A 19,589-nucleotide genomic window follows, 5' to 3' on the forward strand; every position below is an offset into this window, starting at 1 on the left:
CACACACACACACACACACACACACACACACACACACACACACGTTTTCACACCTTGGCTCGTGTGATTAGGCAGAGGATCAATAGGGGGTCCGTGGCCATCTTAGGGACACTCCCAATAGGGCTTAAATCTGGGACTCTCCACCGATTGCACTTATAACTGAAAAAGCTTCTTGGATGAGAGGTGAAACGTCTTCAAGGAAACTCCAGGCGCTTTTCTTTCCAAGCTCCTTAGACTACCAAGCACATGGTATCACTCAGATGGCTATATCAAGAGCAAGAGCAGCTTTCAGCTTCCAAGCAGTAGAAAAGCTTTTCTACCTAAACAGCTACCGTACTTGCCCTAATGAAAGACCAATAATTGGTCACATAGGCTTGTAAGGCTTTTAATAATTGGCAAAATATTAAGAATGCCTGCTGTTTGCCCAGATCTGGTGAGTGAAATTCTGGTATTTATTAGTCTGCCGGTTAGCACCAATTACCAGACGTGTGTTGCTAATCTATACAGTTTACACATGCAGCCTGCTAAGCAAGCTGGTAACGCTACACACTGTCCACGTATGATCAACTGTTTTAAAGTTGAGGCTTCAAAACACAGAGTCAAAAAACCAGTGCAGATGGTGTTTTATGGTGAAGTGATTTTACAGTGTTGAATGCTGACTATTGTGCAGCAAGTTTCAACTTATTTTCCTGAATAACTAGAAACTCTTTCAGTCGGTGAACTGAACAGCACCCTGATCCAGAGGAAGGTCCATTTATGTGGGTCATCAGGCAAGGCCGATTCTAGAGCACCAACATAGTGACTCAAGTAAAGACTGCTTAGTCTAAAAGGAATATTATGCAAAGACCAATAACCCAGTTAAGGGATGCCTTTTTTTGTTTTTTCCCTGCTTAGGCTGTAACCTCAAGGACAGCATTGGCCCCATGGTCAAGACTGGGCATCTACTACATTCAACCGAAACAGCAGCACAGGAGCATGCATTTTAACATCCTGAAGCATTAGCTAGATTTTAAGGTTGCTAAAAAACAAACAAATTATCTTGTAATGCCTTCTAACAGTGTTATGTCATGTTTTTGGCAACAAGTGGTTTTTTTTGTGATGAAAAGAAGATGACAACTAAATAAAAACTAAATGAATTTGAAGAGATGAGATCCGATTAAGTTGTGCAGAAAGGTGGGACGTGTTTGGAAGTGATCCAATCAGAAATAATCTTCATATACAGTAAGGTCAGCCAAAAGACTACGACTAAAATTAAATCAGAATTTGCCGTCTAATTAAATTTCACAACACAAGACAAGATAATACGCAAACAGCCGCGTCCTTTGCTTTCGTACCTGCCAAGAAAGTACCAAGACTGGCCAGAGTTTGGGTCTGCCTCTAAAGACTTTTGCAGACACTGGATGGCATAGCTGTCCTTGGTGCCTTTATCCCCCAACTGTTCCACTGTGTGATGCATCCAGCCTGAGAAAAGCAAAACAAAACATCAGCCTTCACGATTCAACTGTAACAAACCTCCTGGCTTTGTTTTTTTATTTAGTGGTGATTACATACCAAAGGAGAATACAAGTGTTATAAATCAAAATCCTCTTCTTTTTTTTTTTTTTTAATGTAATGAAAAAGGTAAGATTTCTGATAAGATTAAGTTCTGTCTGCCAAAGGAGGAAAAAAAAACAACAGATCAAATAAATTAAAACTTGTTACTTCCTGAAACTTTAATGAGAGTAACAGTGGAAAAAGTCAAAGAAGCAGTTATATTCAAAACGCTTAAACATCTGATATGAACCAGCCTTTACAAACAGCTCCTCCCTGCATTCAAGCACACACACGCACAAGTACGTGTGCGTGCACACACATAAACTGGGCAATTTCAAGCAAACACAGAGGCTCAGGAAGACTGTAATGAGCAATGACAAACCTCCCACAGCTCTTCTCCTATACACCTGTGTAACCACATATGCGTACTTATGTGTACTTGCATTCCCGTGTACTCATGATACGTCATCAGTCGGAGACCAAGTACTGTTCCAATTCAAAGTACGCATCAAGCCGAGAACGCAAAAAATTCCCGGATGTGTTCTCACTCCGCCTGTTTTATCGAGTGCGCCTTATGTATGAATTCTGGTTGTGCTTACTGACCTCGAACCTATTTTTGCGTGCAGAAATCTGTTAAAAAATGTTTTGATGGATTGTCAGAGCATTACGGCTGCCGTAGTGAGGAGCTTCGCGGAGTAATCTGGGTCCAAAACTCCGTCGGCTTCAGGTCCCAAAGTCAAACGAACACAGAGTTAAAAACAGTCTAAATTCTTTCATCAGCGTTGCTGCTTTACCAGGTGTAACGATTAAGTTTAACATCCATGAAAACAGAATTTATTCAATTTAACGGAGTGAGAAGTTAGCAGGAAGTTAGCTCGCTAGTTTCCACCTAAACATGACATACCATGTTCTGACTGAGAGATTTTTGAAACTAATTAAAACGTACAGCGCTGCTACCACTTCCAACATAAACAAAGACAGAAAACTAAACAGCGATGGCGTTTGCAGGGTTACTGAAGTTGGACTACCTGGTATATAATGTTGTGCTACGTGATTAGTAGTGATACAGCTATGTTAGCATAACATTAGCACAGTGAAGCTGGAGGATGAACGCCAACGTTTTTTCCACTCGATAAAAGTTAACGTGAGGGATTCTGGTGGTCAGGGACAAATGCAATCGCATAGCAGGATGCTATACACGAGCCAAACTTCAGTCAGGACAACAACTGAGATTATTCATCCACAATACAAGGTTAGTTATTAATATACTGCAACAACATGGGAACAGAACAGCTGCGAGAGAATTCAACATTAATGAATCAATGTTACGGAAGTGGAGGACGCGCAGTGTTTGGCTTTCCCCATATTTCAAAAGTGCTTCATCTCTTTGCCATTACTGTCGCCTGGCATAATTTGCAGATGATAATGGTTGTAGCCGCTGCGATGCTTTCGACCAAAACAGGCGCAGCTTGATGACATCATCAACATACGCTATCACGATAGAGCGGTATAGTCAGAAAGCGGTATCGTTTCTATCGTATATCGTTTATATTGCCCACCCCTACTTGACAGCAATCTATGGCAATTCCTAGTGGTCTCACAAGGTTGGCAGGGCTATTGCAAGCATCGTAAATCATCTGTAATGGGAAGTTTTAGCCAAAAACCAATTTCCAGCAAGTCCTGATAGGTACAACAGTGGCTACCACAACTATATACAAACATACTAAGCCAAATACACCAAACAAACTAATCTGTGCGCCTCACTGCCTTGGTTATCTTGGCATTTTGGTGAACCTGTGCAAAGTATACTGTCAGTTTCTGCTGTGGTCTTCTGCTGCTGTAGCCCATCTGCTTCAAGGTTCAACATGTTGTGCATTCCTGCCTTGGTTGTAACCGGTGCTTATCCCGAGTTACTGCTGTCTTTCTATTAATTCAAAACATTCTGGCCATTCTTCTCTGACTTCTGGCATGAACATAGATAACTGCTGCTCACTGGATAGTTCCTACCAGACCAGTCCTCCTGGCACCAACAACCATGCCATGTTCAAAATCACTAAAATCATCTTCCTTCCCCATTCTGATGCTCAGTTTGGACTACAATAAGTCATCTTGTTCTCACCCAAATACAACGAGTTGCTATTCTGTGACTCACTGATTAGATATCTGCATTAACAAGCAGTTAAATAGGTATAGGTAATACAGCAAGTGTATATAGAAAATTTACCAACAACATCACAGCGTGTGTGGTTCTTTTAAAAAAGATTTTTTATATAAATGTATGAAATCTTTTGATTAATACTGACACACACACACACACACACACAGAGAGAAACCAATGCCTGAGTAAATAAAGCCAGAATTATTTAATCAAACTAGATAAAAATCCACTTATTACAACATTTGATGTAAAAATACAACGATTATAGCAATCACTGGTTGCAGATGGTTTTTTTCCCCCATTCTTTGCAGGATGGTAAATGGTAAATGAGCATGCAGACTAGGGGAAGCCGGGAATCGAACCAACCGAGCCTGAAGATACTTTCAGCCAGTTTAATCCGGTACATTTCACATGTGGACATGAGCATCGGCCTACATCAGCAAAGGTCACTCACCAAGTTGTTGCAGTGTGGTCGCCTTCACTTGTGCAGGAAGATTTTCCGTCTGCAACAGACTTTCATACGCTTCCTTCGCTGCTCTGTATTTCTTCTGCGGGGAGAACAGGAAGAGGAGGACAAGCAAGAGAAGTAGACATGGGGGTTGTTTAGGCCAGACAGGAAAGCCAGTGTTTTATGGTTTTATCTAGACAGACAAAGACTTTAAAGACCTCCTCACACTCATAGTGTCCTTCCATACACAGACAAACACACGGGGGGAGGGAGACTCAACAAGTCTGGCAGGTGTGTGTGTCTGCACTAAAATGTTTGTGTGCTTTAACAAAAAGGAACGGTTTGTATTTTGGGGAAATCTGAGCTGCCTGCTGGTGAACCAAGGGTTTGTTTTAACTTAGTGGGCTTACTGACCTTTTGTCTAGATCATCAGGTAGAGTAATGTCAGTGCATGGACAGAATCTTCTCTTATCAGGTCTAAAATAGCCTTTTAAAAACCAACCCACCAGACTGTCTATGTGCAGACCTTGCACATACAGTCTGGCTCTAGACTCTTCCTGTCTGCACACAATAAAAACACCTCTGGGCAAACACTGACACTTGGGCACACAAGCGAGAGAGATTCTTTAATGTTCCTTCCTGTGTCGACTAATGATTGTCATTAAGACTGAAGGCAAATACAACCAAATGAACAGCTGCATTTGGAACTACTACAACTGAAGAATTGCAATGGGGGGGTTGTTGGTAATGAAGCCCTGCCATTACCTACAAGATCTGACATTTAGAGTCATTTAGTTTTAGATAATACTTGAACAAACACTGTTCTGTAGTTAATTGACACATTTTCCAACAGGTCCTGATCATGTTGTTTCAACATGATAGTAACAGTAATGGTTCTTATATAGCACTTTTCTACTCTACCTGAGCACCCAAAGCGCTTTGTACAACATGCCTCATTCACCCATTCAAAAAAGCACTTTTTTCTATGCCTAAGTGCTTTCTACCTGACATACACACATTTACACTCTGATGGATGCATCAACTTGGGATCTGTGACTGGAGCAGCCAGGGATCGATCCAACAACCTTCCACTTAGTAAATAACCTGCTCTACCCCCAGTGCAGCATATTTTCATAATGGCATACTGAGGAGTGCATTAACATATTCAAACTTGGCCTAAACAAGGCAAAGGGACAGATACATGTAAATAAAAACAATACCTAGATATAGTAACTCATCGACACCAGTGGTCTAGTACAAAGTAGGGGTGTAATGTACCTATATATACCCTGAATCATTCCCAGCAGCCTTTGAGCCAAACAATAATAGTTAGAAGTTAAAGCTTTATATTACTGGTGTTGTTCATCATAATTTTTTAATAATTGAATTATTTTATACTTATGAATAAACAGTACAGTTGTTCTTATAAGCCACAGTATCTGAGTTCTTAAAAAGGCTGGATTACACTGAAGGTCTTCCCTTGTCAGAGAAATTGTTAAATCAATATAAAGTTATAGCAGGTGCATGATGCTATATTAATTGAGTACAACATGAAATTGTTTGGCCCACATTTATCGATTGCTTACCTGGATCTCATATAAATGAGCGATGTGGAACTGAACTGTGGGGGTGAGAAATTAGAAATTAGTGAAATAAAACAACAACAAAAAAACCCAAACAAAGAGAGAAATTAAGCTAGATAATGGCTCCATGAAGCTCAGTGGGTACAGACTGCTAGCACTATGGAGCACAGATGGGAGGGGGAGTAGGACACTTTCCCCAGAGTGTACATGTAATCTGAAATCACAGTGTGTATCTGCAATGTGCTTGAAAGCACTTCCAGCTCGCTCTCTCTCCTTGTGCTGTCTCCTAGGCAACCCCAGTCTTGGGCAGAGTCAGCAGGGAAACAGCAACAGAGAGAGAGAGAAAAAAATCTGCTCTGTAGAAATATTCCTATGCCCTTTCAATATGTGTTACATACCACTAGCAACACGGCCCATCATATGTGATCATACTTTACGTTGTAGCGTGTGACTGGTTGGCTGGAACAATTATAGCACCTATACTTACTTTCAGCTTTGGACAAAGTGCAGAGTTTGGAGTCGATCAAAGCCAGCTGAAAATGCTGCAGAGAGGGGAAAAATTTAATCATTTTAGTGTGAAAGCAAATTCACACAAATCAAACATCTCTGTGACAAGATTAAAAACAAACAAAAACTATTTAACCTAGTTTTTTCCGAGAGCACAGAGCACAGGAGTGATACTTTTAAGGAAATCGTGGAGAAATTTCTTTTCTTCTCCAGCTAATGTGCATTACCCAAATCCCCAGCATTCCTAATAAACCATAAATGAACTCCTGCCACTGCAACAAGAGAGGACACAGAGCTGGAAAAGCTAAGGCACAAATCTCACCCCTCCTTTCTCCTGTCCAACTTGTCCTCAAAATGAGACGCTGATATCCAGTGGCAGGCTATTAATGGCATCCAATTCCATCATCTGAACTACGGTTTCTGGGTAAGGCAGATGTCTGCAGAGGCCAAGGCGTGCCACAGTACCAGGAAATGCCTTCTATATGGGGTCACTGAACTGATTAGCCCAAGTCACACAGCTCTTCTGGCCTTCTCGGACTCCCTTTAGTTCTTCCACAAAATGCCCAGATGTTGCTGACACACTGCTGTAATTTTAACTGTATTCAAGTTCATTATACGAGAAAGTGAAATGTAAATTCCAGCAAGATGTCCTGTCTATAAGTGGCTTCAAGGTGACAGTTTTCATTGCAGTTTATTTCGGTAGTTAACTAATCTGCCAATTTTTCTTTAATTAGTCAACGATCATTTCACTTATGCTTATCTCCACTTCCAGTGGGTGAACCTCCTCTTCTAGGCTCCAGTGTTTCACCTAGTCAAGTCTTCCCACCTGTGAATATCACTGTGTTGTCTCGGCCCACGGCAAAATAAAATAATGACCCAGAAACTTGTACTAATTACTATTCAGAATAAACACTAATAATAATGTGAGAAAAAAAACAAAAACCAAACAAAGTAGCATACAGGAGTAGCTACATTATCGCATTTCACTCTTTAGCTAACAAAACTGAAATGGTGTTCGCTTAGCAAGCATCATGCATGAGAAGGTTTCGATAGGTAATCTAACATAAACATTACTGGACAAATTTGAACATAAAGTATTAACGCGATGCACTGAACTCCCTAAAACTGAAGCATTCAGAGCTGACGTCACAGCTCCAGGGTGCCGGCGTTTTAAATGCTCGTGCACAGCAGTAGTCCTGTCGTGGAAGGAAAGTGCCAGTTTGGACACTCTGCAAATAACTTTTGTTTAAAATCTCAGTTTCTATTTTCTTCTGTCCTCCTGTTTTGCCATTCGCGCTACGTTCTTCTTCGTTAGTATTGTCTGCAGTCTTGGCAGACGATATAGGCGATACTGCCCTATAGCTTCCTGTAGTGTATTGCAGTTACAAAAATAAATTTATGATATGATGCATCGACAATAAAATTCCCCCATCAATTAATTTTTATAGTTGATGTCATCAATTATTTGGACGAATCACTGGAGCCCTTTTTCAGTCCCTAGGGTTGCTGCACTGTAACCCTATGCAGTCCCAAATGATGCTTTGTGCATTTAAAAAGGCACCACTAGAATCTGGGTCAGTAAAACCTGTCAGCACCTGAGCACGAGGAAAATCCCAAAACCTTGAACTTCTTTCAATGGCACGCACACTTTTGGAACAAACTGTACTGCTGCTGTTGCTGAACTGGTCAAATTAAAGAGGATTTCTTGCTTTAACCTTAAAAGGCAAGCATCAGCGGTCCATGCTGGGGAAAAAGACAGCTATAAGCACAAGCACACACAGAAAAAGGAGGCGCCCGCTGTCTTGGAGCGACAGCAGCCGCACAGACGGTCAATGTCAGCCAGATAAAAATCAAGAGCCGTCCAGCTGGATCTTTCTTTGCATGCTTCACCCTGGGCCAGTGGAGCTTCACACACACACTTACACATGCATGCGCACGCATGCAGACACACACAGAGGACCCTGCTTAGGACAAACTCCCTTTTAAACAGCGCTACGAGCCACTAAACACCAGACACTCCAACTGCATCCACATGCTTTAATGTCAAGCAACAGAGGCAAAGACAAATGCTTTTACCTAGATCGCTTTCACATCACACTCCTCATGGAACCCCACAGCATCCTCCAGTAGATCTCCGCCTCAGCCTCTTCTATCCTTTCCCTCCTTCCCTTTCACACTTGCTCTACCATCAGGCAGATAATGCAGCAGGATTGTCAGCTTGGCATTCCACCTCCCTCCCCATGTCTCGCTTTCCTCACTCTCTCTCTGTCTCTTTGCAATCTTTCTTTTTGTCTCTCTCCCTCCCTCTCTCACGCCACCTCCTTCCCCTCTCTTCTATCCTGGTGTCACTGATTACTATTCAGCAGACGGCTGCAGTGGAGAGTGCTGAGAGATGACACACAATACCTCAAAGCTGGAACAGGCAGGGAAACACCACCTCTACATCCCCCCCTCCCTCACCCAACCCAAATCTCACCTCTCTTTCTCAGCTCAAAGCTCTTCTCTATGGCTACGCAGCTCTACAGAAGCAGCCAACTCATATAACCTCAATTTAAAGCACACTGGGGCCAAATCATTTCCTCTTCTCTCATTAACCACATTAGCAGACACTAATGGGATGAAATTGTCTGCGCTGTATGTGAAATCCAAGTTTGGTGCAGTTACATGCAGTGATTCACATTGCAATGTGTTCTTAGAAACTCAAGGCATCTCAGTCACTTGATGCTCTGCGCCTTGAAACATGCATCCTTCATGAAAGTCCATTTCTACATTCCCTCCCTCTCCCTCCTGCACGCATTTACTACAGAAAACAGTTTCTGATTCCTTTCTCATTTCTGTTTCTTACATTTATTCAATCTCAGCTCCTCTGCGTGAGAGACCACCCCTCCCTTTAGATAAGTGGGGCAGTTGTGTGTGTATATGTGTTGGCAGCGAGCCAGAACAAACAGGGAGGGGTGGCCTCCAACACCGAGTGAAGACGTGCAACGCGTGCAGCCTAGTTAGCTCCGCAGAGCACCATGTGTATAAACTCTTAAAACCTTTGGTAATAAACTGTAAACTGAAAATGTCAAGCTTTAGGAAATACTTCTTTCACCATTAACCAATACAGAATATTTGCTTGATATAGTTAAGACACGTGTCATGCACCTTAAATTCCGAGTGTTGCACACTTCGTTTCTTGCACATATACAGGACTGTCAGTATTGTTCTGGAAATGTAATTCACCTTGCTGACTACATGCACTTCCTCTTGTGTCATCTTATCTGTTAATCTGATGTCGGTGTGTTTTCTTTGGAGAGAGAATTGTTTAAATGTGTATGTTGCAGCTTTTTTCTATCAATGACAAATTTATTTGAATTCATAGACCTCTGAACCATACCGCTCAAACGTGTTTCAGCAGGATTTCTACTCACATTCAAACTAGGTTACTTAGTCTGACTGAAAAAAAGAAAGTCAGGGAGATCAGGCAACACTAACTCACAACTTACTTTTAAGAAAATATGACCACCTCGACCTTTTTCCTTCTAGATCCTCCATGGGCATCAGAGGAGAGGAGGAGCTCCTGTGTTGCTGACTGAGATCACAGCGATATGTGTCTGAGTTTGTGTGTCTGGCACTTATTATACCTTCCCCAAAAGATTTAGTAATGTATGAATAGGGCTGTGCGATATGACCAAAATCTCATATCCCGATATAAAACATCTATCGTCCCGATAATGATATAAATCACAAAAAATGTAATATTTTCTGTAAATTCTGTGAATCTCAGGAAGGTGAAGTGTTTCCAGCTGGGCGTCGTGTACTTTAACCGATGCATGAAACTACACATTTTTTGACATAGGTTTTAACGGCCGCCGTTTTCTTTGTGAGTATTTATCACACGGCATGTTGCGGGGAAAAGCCTGTTCTAACGTTTGAGGCTAAGGTTTATTTTTTAGCACCTGACGGCTCTTTTTTGCTTTTCATCCATAAACACTCTGCATACTCTTTCACATGATTCAGTTTATTTTGAAAAGTCTCAACAGGATCTTGAGCTTTATTGTGAAAGGTTTATGTGGAAAATAAACAAGCGGACATGAGATAGTTTTACCGTCGTTGTTGCTAACGACAACGCATAAAAACAGGCGCTTGTCCATCCGTAGTGTGATTATATTAAACATAAGCGATAGAGAGAACTTTAAGAAATTTATATAGCCACTACAGTGACCATCAACGATAGCGTAAAATGAAACGATAGACGTTTTTATATCGTCATCCGATATATATCGTTATATCGAACAGCTCTATGTATGAACTTCATATTCTGTAAGCCTGGAAGAATATTACTGCAGTGCTTCCCCTGCTATTTTCTGACTGTGGTCATCAGAGTGTTAAATACACTGATGCACCTATTGCTGCAATATTGACACTTACTTGTAACTTATTGGAATTTAATCTTTTCTTAGTTAGTTTTCTATTCTTAGTTCTGGTTATTTGAACTTTTATTTCATAAATAATCACCATGAATAAAATCCTCTGCGATGGCAGTGTAATAAATATTACTTTTGTATAACTTGTAATATCCAGTTGGCATGTCTAAACTTCTGTAGTGCACTGGCATAAGTATGCCAGTGTGACATAACGTCTGAAACAGGACAAAGCCTAGGATCAGATAGCAATCAATCCCCAAAGGGATCCCCGACAACAGATCGGCAGCTAAAAGTCAGAATGCCTTTTTCCTTTTGTTACTGTCTCGACAACTCACAAGTATCCGAGGATTACAGACACACAGGACAGATGATCCTGCAGCCTGTGTTGATCCAAAGGACTAGGGAGGTCAGAATTATCTAAAAAGTTAAAAGGCTCTTATCTGTGACTGTACATCGGAATTCATGAAACTTAAGTGGCATGAATGCAAAATGATTCAATTGTTCCAGCACTCTCATCAGGCAAGGACACTCTGCTGATGACTCGAGTCAAAATGTATATATTTGTTCTAGCTGCACTTCTATCAGCTGTGGGTGCAGAACCTTTAGATGTGCAAGGAACAAAGTAAGACTGTATAATACACTTCATAAACACCCACAATAGCAAATGCTTCCAGTATCCCTCCAATATTAGCTGATAAGGTTGTTATGACAACATTACAAGATAAGATAGCTCGCCTGCTTCCCTATGGCTTTACTTCTGACTACATTTATAAAATCACGTCAGACCACAGCCAGAGTTGTCACCCCAAGTCCTTTGTGATGGATAGTTCAAGATATTTAGAATATTCCAACTGAAATCAGTAACTTCATTATTAAAATGTGTGAGACAACATCTGTTCAGTAGTCCTCTACAGTGCATCCTATTAAGTTGGACATTGTTCTGCAGCCTCAGTATAGCAACCTCAGATCACCCTTTTTATCTGTGCATGGATGCTTCAGTTCAGTCCAACATATTTTACCATCTCAGTGAAAATACATAAAACAAGACAAGGTGGAAGATATGACACCACTGAAATAAAATCCTTAAAACACAGACTGGATTCTGTCTCAAACTTCATATCTATTTAGATTTACAGACACTATCTCTACTTTTAGGATTAGGCTTTAAACTTTCCTTTTTGCTAAAGCATATAGTTAGGGCTGGACCAGGTGACCCTGAACCCTCAGTTATGCTGCAATAGGCATAGGCTGCTGGGGAACTCCCATGATGCATTGAGATTTTCCTTTTCAGTCACCTTTCTCACTCACTATGTGTTAACAGACCTCTCTGCATTGAATTGTACTTGTTATAAATCTCTGTCTCTCTTCCACAGCATGTCTTTATCCTGTCTTCCTTCTCTCACCCCAACCGGTCGCGTCAGTTGGGTGCCCCTCCCTGAGCCTGGTTCTGCTGGAGGTTTCTTCCTGTTAAAAGGGAGTTTTTCCTTCCCACTGTCACCAAAGAGCTTGCTCATAGGGGGTCATATGATTGTTGGGTTTTTCTCTGTATCTTTTATTGTAGGGTGTACCTTACAATATAAAGCACCATGAGGCGACTGTTGTTGTGATTTGGTGCTATATAAATAAAACTGAATTGAAATTGAATTGAATTTACCTTTAAGCTTGACTCGTAGTCTGTGTTGACTTTAAACATGAATCCCAGTCTCAGATGAATCTCTTTAGCTCTTGAGAAACTGGGATCGATGTAAAGCACCTCCTGGAATGCCTTGATTGCCCTGGAAAAAGACCACGAAAATAGGAGGATTAACAAGAACAGAAATGAATACAAACAGTTAACCTAATAAAATATGCCAATATAGCCCATGTGGGCACTTTACTACACTACCAATCAATAATAATAATAATAATAATAATGATATGGTAATAGAGGCAGCACGGTGGCACGGTGGTTAGCGCTGTTGCCTCACAGCAAGAAGGTCCTGAGTTCAATTCCACCATCAGTCTTTCTGTGTGGAGTTTGCATGTTCTCCCTGTGTTTGCGTGGGTTCTCTCCGGGTACTCCGGCTTCCTCCCACCGTCCAAAGACATGCAGCTTGTGGGAATAGGTTAATTGGATAATCCAAATTGCCACTAGGTGTGAACGTGCGAGTGAATGTGAGTGCGACTGGTTGTTTGTCCCTGTGTGTTGGCCCTGCGACAGACTGGCGACCTGTCCAGGGTGTACCCCGCCTCTCGCCCTATGACAGCTGGGATAGGCTCCAGCGCCCCCCGCGACCCTGAAAAGGAGAAGCGGAAGCGAATGGAATGGATATGGTAATAATATGGAGTATAAAAATCTCCAAGGTAACCAGATAAGTGTAAATGCTACTTTGAAAAGAAAAAAGAAAAAAAACTTGGAAAATGAGTGAAATCCCATTTGTAAAACCATCTCGGAAATTAGGTTGAGATAAGGGATGAGGACCTAATATTAGCCATTTAAGGCAGCAAGATGCAACTGTGCAACTTAACCCATACATAACATAACAGCTGCTAAGCTGTAAACTATTCTAGTGTTGCGAAACATTATCCAGGTTGAGGTAGCCCAGATAAGGCTTGATGCTACTTTTACAACAGAAAAAAAAATCGTAATCATTTCACTGTACAAACAGCTGCAGGCAATTTGTTTACTTCAATTAAATAAAATGGCTTCAGCAGTGTATCAGTATATTGTACTGTAGCCTTTATGGTCAGTGGACAGTGTCTTCCCTAGTATCTTCCCATTATTCTTCAAGGTGCTGCAGACACTACTGTATATTGGTATCTACCAGCCCAAATCTATGATACACATGGTTCCATGTGAGCTTCACGCATGTGTCTTTTCCCAAAAGTAATTTTTTTTTCCTCTTTGCTTGCTTGCAAAGTTCACAACAGGGTCAACTACGTGGAGGCCCTCATCACTACAGTAAAGATGGAGTTATGTGCACTTTGTTAGCTTACTATATTCATAAGATGATTTTTCATGGCAAGTGGTCTGGTGGGAGCCAGAGGCGTCTCACTTGAGCTGTTACATGTTTGCATACATATAGAAGCATAACTTGTAGGTAAAGGAACCATTTCAGGGCTACAACATTTCATTGAGTAATTCCAAGAACTCGATTATTAAAAAAAAAATTCTCAACATGAACTTTGCTTCGATTAACACATGGCTCTGTATTGCGCCGATGTGTTAAATGATGTAAACATGAGAGTTTCACGCGCATGTGCGACTAAAAATGGACCTTCAGTATAAATGTGTTTAGGAGCAGCGTGTGACTAAAAGGTCTGACAACATTAAGCCCAAACAGGCCCCAGTTTTAAACAAAAACACTGATAACATAACAGCAGTAGTGATGATGCTGGCACAGTTTAACGTGGACCCAGAGTATGTTTACACACCATAAAGAGCAAAGAGGCGGAGCCATTACCGAGCTGGTGAGCTCGGGTAGAGTGAAAGAAAAACGTGTTTCTAGTGTCGTAACAGCAGTGCTATTCCTGTGATCACCATTAATGCCTTTAGTGGAAAAAGGCAAGCGGGAGTCCTTCATCAAAACACCCGATCAAAAACTCTGATGCAAAGAAAAGCAAAACTTTGTAGCTGCTCCATCCACCGCTGTTTGTTTTTACACAAATAAAAATCTGCAGTAAATCTGAAGAAATTGTATAAAATTGTGCAGATGAACAGTTAACATAGTCTGACACCATGTTTAAATTGTACAATGTGGCTTCAAAGTCAGGGACCAGGGTCTGAGACCACTTGTAGTCAACTTGCCCGTCTTCAAATCAACACTGGTGTGTCAATATGGCGGTAGAATGGGGATAAAACAGCAATAAGACTGAGTCGGTCGGCTACCACTGTTTTTTGGGGGTGGTTTTTCTCTGAATCAGTTCAGGAACAAGTTGGCACTTATGACATGTGGTTTAACACATTTGTTAAGCACTCTACATGCAATCTGTTTGTGATAATACTGCAATCTCAAATCTGTTCCCGCCTACATCCGACCTGCAGAGCTGTACCCTGGGCCAGGGACAGACTTGCCAGCATTGGACCGTGCATAATCAACTCTCTCAGGCTGGGCCAGATCTAAACGGGGCAAACAAGTAAAGACGCGGCAAACTACAAGCATTTCACCAAGAGCAAAAGTCAGGGAGCAGGTAACAAGGCTGAAGAGGAATCGGTAAATATGATACAAGTGTGAACACTTCTGTTTGAAATTGTCGGTAACTGTGTGAAGGCTTGAGGACTGAGACTCGAGTGGAGGCAGGATTTGACCTTAGAGTTGCTTTATTGCAAACTGTTCCTCCATATAAGCCTGAAATCCATGTGTAACACCTGACATATACGATGTTTAGAAGAACAAAACATTATCTATTGTCAGCTCCAAGCTGTCCGCATGTTAATGAAGATGCTCTTACTGTGCCGGGTGTACAAATATGATTGATCAGGGGTATTCTACAGTGTGCGAAACCTAACTGATGCTATGCACCGGGGCTGCAGTCTCACATCCTACAGTTAGAAAGCCCTGCTGTGAGAGGATCTCTGATAAAATGTCATGCAAAGTTTATTGGCTTTGCAAATGATGATGCAACTGTTGTGACGGGCCAAGAAGAGCAGCTGAGTGAAAAAAAACTCAAGCCTAACCCAACCATCATTCACTGCACACTTAGAACTTCCAGTCCATTGTGATGGTGTGAAACTTGCTACAGATGCAGAGTAATTATACATATTTATTAACTCTCAAGGTAACTGCAGACTTACAAAATAAAATAAATAAATCCTCCATCAAAGTAGAGTGCTTTCTTAGGAATCTACTGCAGTGTAACATTAACTCTTTCTTTCTTTAACAACTTCTTGCCATTACTTCATATTAAACATCGAAGTTGAGTGGCACAGCTGGCTAAGTGGAGAGGGCGTTTAATTCTTACAGATTATACTTTTGTATTGTTGCGTCTGACTTCGAGTGTCTGAAGAGGAAAGCACACGACTTGGAATATTCTGCATATTAATTTAACTAACACTGACCCTTTTGCAACATTCAGACACACTGGAACCTGCTCTGCTCACTATAATTTAAATAAAATAAAATAAAGAGAGAAAGTAAGCTGAATCCTTGTATGTGTCTTGCATTAGAATTCTCCTCCTTCCATTAAGTTGAGTTTACTTCTACTGTTTCAGTAAAATACCAGCATCATTGTGGAGCAGGAACATGTGGGACTCGGCTATAAACACTGAGGAAAGAGCGACAGAAGAGGCCTACAGCTTTAAGCCATCCAGCCGTGCCAATTACACACTTGTTCTGGTAACATCTTTCCCTCTCATTCCAAATAAACAGTCCAAGAGGCAACTACACACATTGGCACAAAATAAAACATGCTTTTCAGTGCCCGAACAGTAACTCAGGTTTGTGCTATTCCATATGTGATTGAGCAAACCACTGATTAAAATTTGTTGGCAACTTGTCTGCATTTATAGATTAGACGGCAATTAACAGCAAACCTTCATCAATCTACTGAAGAGGGACTGGAGTCTGCCCGCCTTGGACTTACCACCCAGAGGCTGAGCAGTTGCCTTGCGACCAAAGTTGGGTGCCCAGAGCAGAGGGCACTCAGCCTCTGGCCTCCCAGAGGGTAACTGCATTGACTTTCAACTGTTCCCAGACAGAAAAAACAAACAAACAAACAAACACACCCAAAAGCCAAGCTTATTTACCAGTGGTTTTTCCTGGTTGCACAGTTTGCCATCCTACTTTTTTTACTCTAGTCTGAAACAGGTTTCAGTTCACATAAACTTGACGTGACAATGGTATAATGTTCCATCAAAGCTAACAAGAGGACTTCATATCTTGGTCCCTAGTTGCCAGCAAAATGCTGAACTAATTTCTCTGTTTAGCCCAGAAAAAGGCAAACAGACTTTCCGCTGTACCGTTTTGTTTTTATCTGTAAAATAAAAGCAAAGTGCACATGCAAACCCTCCCTCCTTTTTTAAAACAAATCCATCCTTGTAATGTCAAATACAGCACAGCCAGCAGAAAATGGAGCGCGATTATTTAAGAATGACAGCATGCTCAGCAGTTTGAAAATTCAAGTCCCCAAATTTCTCTTCAACACTTTTGCTGCAAGCTAAAAATCAGTCATTCAGTAACAGTATCTGCACAGTGGATCTGGTCTATATCGGCGGGTCTGGCTTCACAAGTGTAGTGTATGTCAAAGCAATCATAAATTTGCTAGCATGACAGCAGCCTTCCAACATTTCAGCACCGATCTCTCAGCAATATTGAAATAAACTAACCTACAGAGACGAGAGCACATTAAAACACAGACAAATACTAGTTTCCAGTTGAAGCCACTCACTGTGTAGCTATGACAACAATAGCAACTGCATATCAGCACGAAGCCCTTCTCCTGTATGGCAGGGCACTCAGCTCACTGCTGACTGTGTGCAACACACAGATACACGCACACACAAACGGCAGCCTGACTGAACTCATTGCCCTCCTTCCCTCCTCCCTGTTTATCTGGGCCCTCCCTCTCTCCCTCCCCTCTGTGTTCACCCTCCCCTCCCTAAATGGCACAATCCAAAGTGAAGCTGCTCTACCAAATAGGTTGTGACACACAGCATAAGGCAGACTCGAGCCAAAGGATGAACAGAGGGCGACCCAGGCCTTTAGAAAAGACCATTCAACAACAAAAAGGTGCACATCTGAAATATGGCTACTGGTTGGTGACCATTTGAAATTGAATGTCCAACATTATTTCAACATCAAAATTAGCATGGCATTTATGACCTAATATCTTATCCTTCCATTATGGCTTTCTTTTTATTTATTTATTTTTATTTTTAATAAACACTAAGAATCAAAGGATTGTGATTCATAGGCTAGCATCCCTCTCTGGATATGCAAAACTACAGCGTTGTGAAGTAACATTCACCGTTTGACAGCTCAGCATTCCTTTGGGCCTCCGGCTCAAGTTGACGTAATCTGACCTTGAGGTCCCAACATGACATGCTCCCCTCCCCCATTAACATCCCCCAACACTCACAGCCGTTTTACACAAACAGATTCAAAGACCTATCAGAACCATGGTTTCATCTTAGTGTGAATGAAACATGACTGTACAGCTCTACAACCACTGTTTGCACTGAGAGACTCAGAAAGCACTTAGGAAAGGAATTACATATGGCGAGCAAGAGGGCAAAGGATGAATATGCAGGCTCTGCAGACAACAATTTCTCTGCAATTCAGCAAACTCAGACATAGTTTATCACTTGAAACATGCAAGCAGTCTTAGATTAACCATTTAGAACTTCACGTAAAAATCTTTCTCCTCTTTATTGTACAGACTTTTTCTGCGCAGGTCTCTCGGCTACACTAATAGCCCTTTCCAATAGTACCTTACAAGCTCGGCCCGATCCCCCTTTTGGTCGTTTTTCCATTAAAATTGAGTACCACCTAATGCAGGTGAAGCCCTTTCCCTAGTTGCCTGGTGTTAAAAATTATAGTTTTGAATTTTGTGAAAGAGATGTGCTCATGTGACTCATTGTCAGTCTGTTGATGTCACATTTTCAGATCGCTTGGAATCCCAGTACTAAAAAATGGAGTACTGGGTACCAGTACTCCATAGGAAAATACTGTATCAGCCACCCAATCATATTTTTCTACTCCTGAAACTGATGGAGCACAGACGAGTAGTCATTTCTGATCCTAAAGCCTGACAGGTGCATATGCAGCCGGTGCACTGCAATGTAATTTTAAATTTGATAGGAAATATCTGCCTTTGTCTAATGACCAACCAATGATAATACGTTGGTTGGTCATTAGACAAAAATGCTGTACATTACTTAAAAGTATTTGATCTTAAATCAAAGTAAAAGTTCTACAATGGGGATTCAGTGAAATAGACCCAGGAACAAGGTGGTCCCTTACAAGGAAAAAAGCACTAATGTAGTAAAAGACTTGCTAAAGAAGGTTTTCAAGCTTTAAAAGCTTGGCTTAGGCTAACGGAAAAACATAAGATGTTCTGCTGGTGTAGCTTATGAAAGCAATAAAATCAACAGGCCCAGAGGTAACAGACACAGCAGCAGGTCAGCCTCTACAGCCTGGTATATAAGAAAGCTACACCCCTGGTTTCCATAAGTCTGGTTACAAGATTTGTTTGATGGGACTTCAGTCGGTGCAGCAAAATGACTACACTCACATCACAGACTTATCTACTACATTCTAATGCAATAAGTGTCAGCGCTCATCACGTCTTTGCACATCAACACCAGCACAGGCGGGAGCAGAACAAAACAATCTGAATACAGTCTTAGCCTCCAAGATTTTATACAATCACGATACACAAGTGGAAAGTCTGTTGTGCTAGGGCTGTGCGATATGACCAAAATCTCATATCCCGATATTAAGACCTCTATCATCCAATAACGATATAAATCACAAAAATGTAACATTTTCTGTAAATTCTGTGAATTTCAGGCAGCTCGACTTGCGTGAAGTGTTTCCAGCTGAGCGTCATGTAGCTGGAGTCGAGTGTTTTAACCGATGCATGAAACGATACATTTTTAGACATACCGGTAAGTTGTAACGGCCGCCGTTTTCTTTGTGAGTATTTATCAGAATCAGAATCGTGTTTATTGGCCAAGTATATGTGCAGACACATACAGGGAATTTGGTTCCGGTAGATGGTGGCTCTCAAGCACAGCAATGTAGATCTCTCTCTCTCTCTCTCACACACACACACACACACACACACACACGTCTATATATACACATTACACATACATACACAAAGCTGTGTAAACCAACTGTAAATAATGAATCTGACTTATATACATAAAATACAGAAATGAATGAGGTGGAATGAATACTACAAAATGTACATAAGGTGCAGTTGCAGTCTGGCAGTGGGAGCAGTGTGACAGGTCAACTGTTAAGAAG

The 19,589-nt window shown here is 41.3% G+C and overlaps 1 protein-coding gene across 2 annotated transcripts in view; it reads right to left on the bottom strand.

Annotated features, from left to right (window-relative positions):
- The window catches only part of kdm6a (lysine (K)-specific demethylase 6A), a 45,893-nt gene that overhangs the window by 14,753 nt on the left and 11,551 nt on the right, over window positions 1–19,589 (bottom strand). For both annotated transcript variants that reach the window (XM_013913936.1, XM_005745547.1), the window contains exons 6-10: window positions 12,293–12,413; window positions 6,210–6,264; window positions 5,726–5,760; window positions 4,146–4,239; window positions 1,335–1,461 (exon numbers count right to left, since the gene is read on the bottom strand). In XM_013913936.1, the coding sequence (XP_013769390.1) occupies window positions 1,335–1,461; window positions 4,146–4,239; window positions 5,726–5,760; window positions 6,210–6,264; window positions 12,293–12,413 (432 nt within the window). The remainder of the gene's footprint in view (window positions 1–1,334; window positions 1,462–4,145; window positions 4,240–5,725; window positions 5,761–6,209; window positions 6,265–12,292; window positions 12,414–19,589) is intronic.

This window comes from Pundamilia nyererei, unplaced genomic scaffold, assembly GCF_000239375.1.
Source record: "Pundamilia nyererei isolate P.nyererei 1_Seehausen unplaced genomic scaffold, PunNye1.0 scaffold00160, whole genome shotgun sequence".
In the NCBI taxonomy this organism is placed as follows: Eukaryota; Metazoa; Chordata; class Actinopteri; order Cichliformes; family Cichlidae; genus Pundamilia; species Pundamilia nyererei.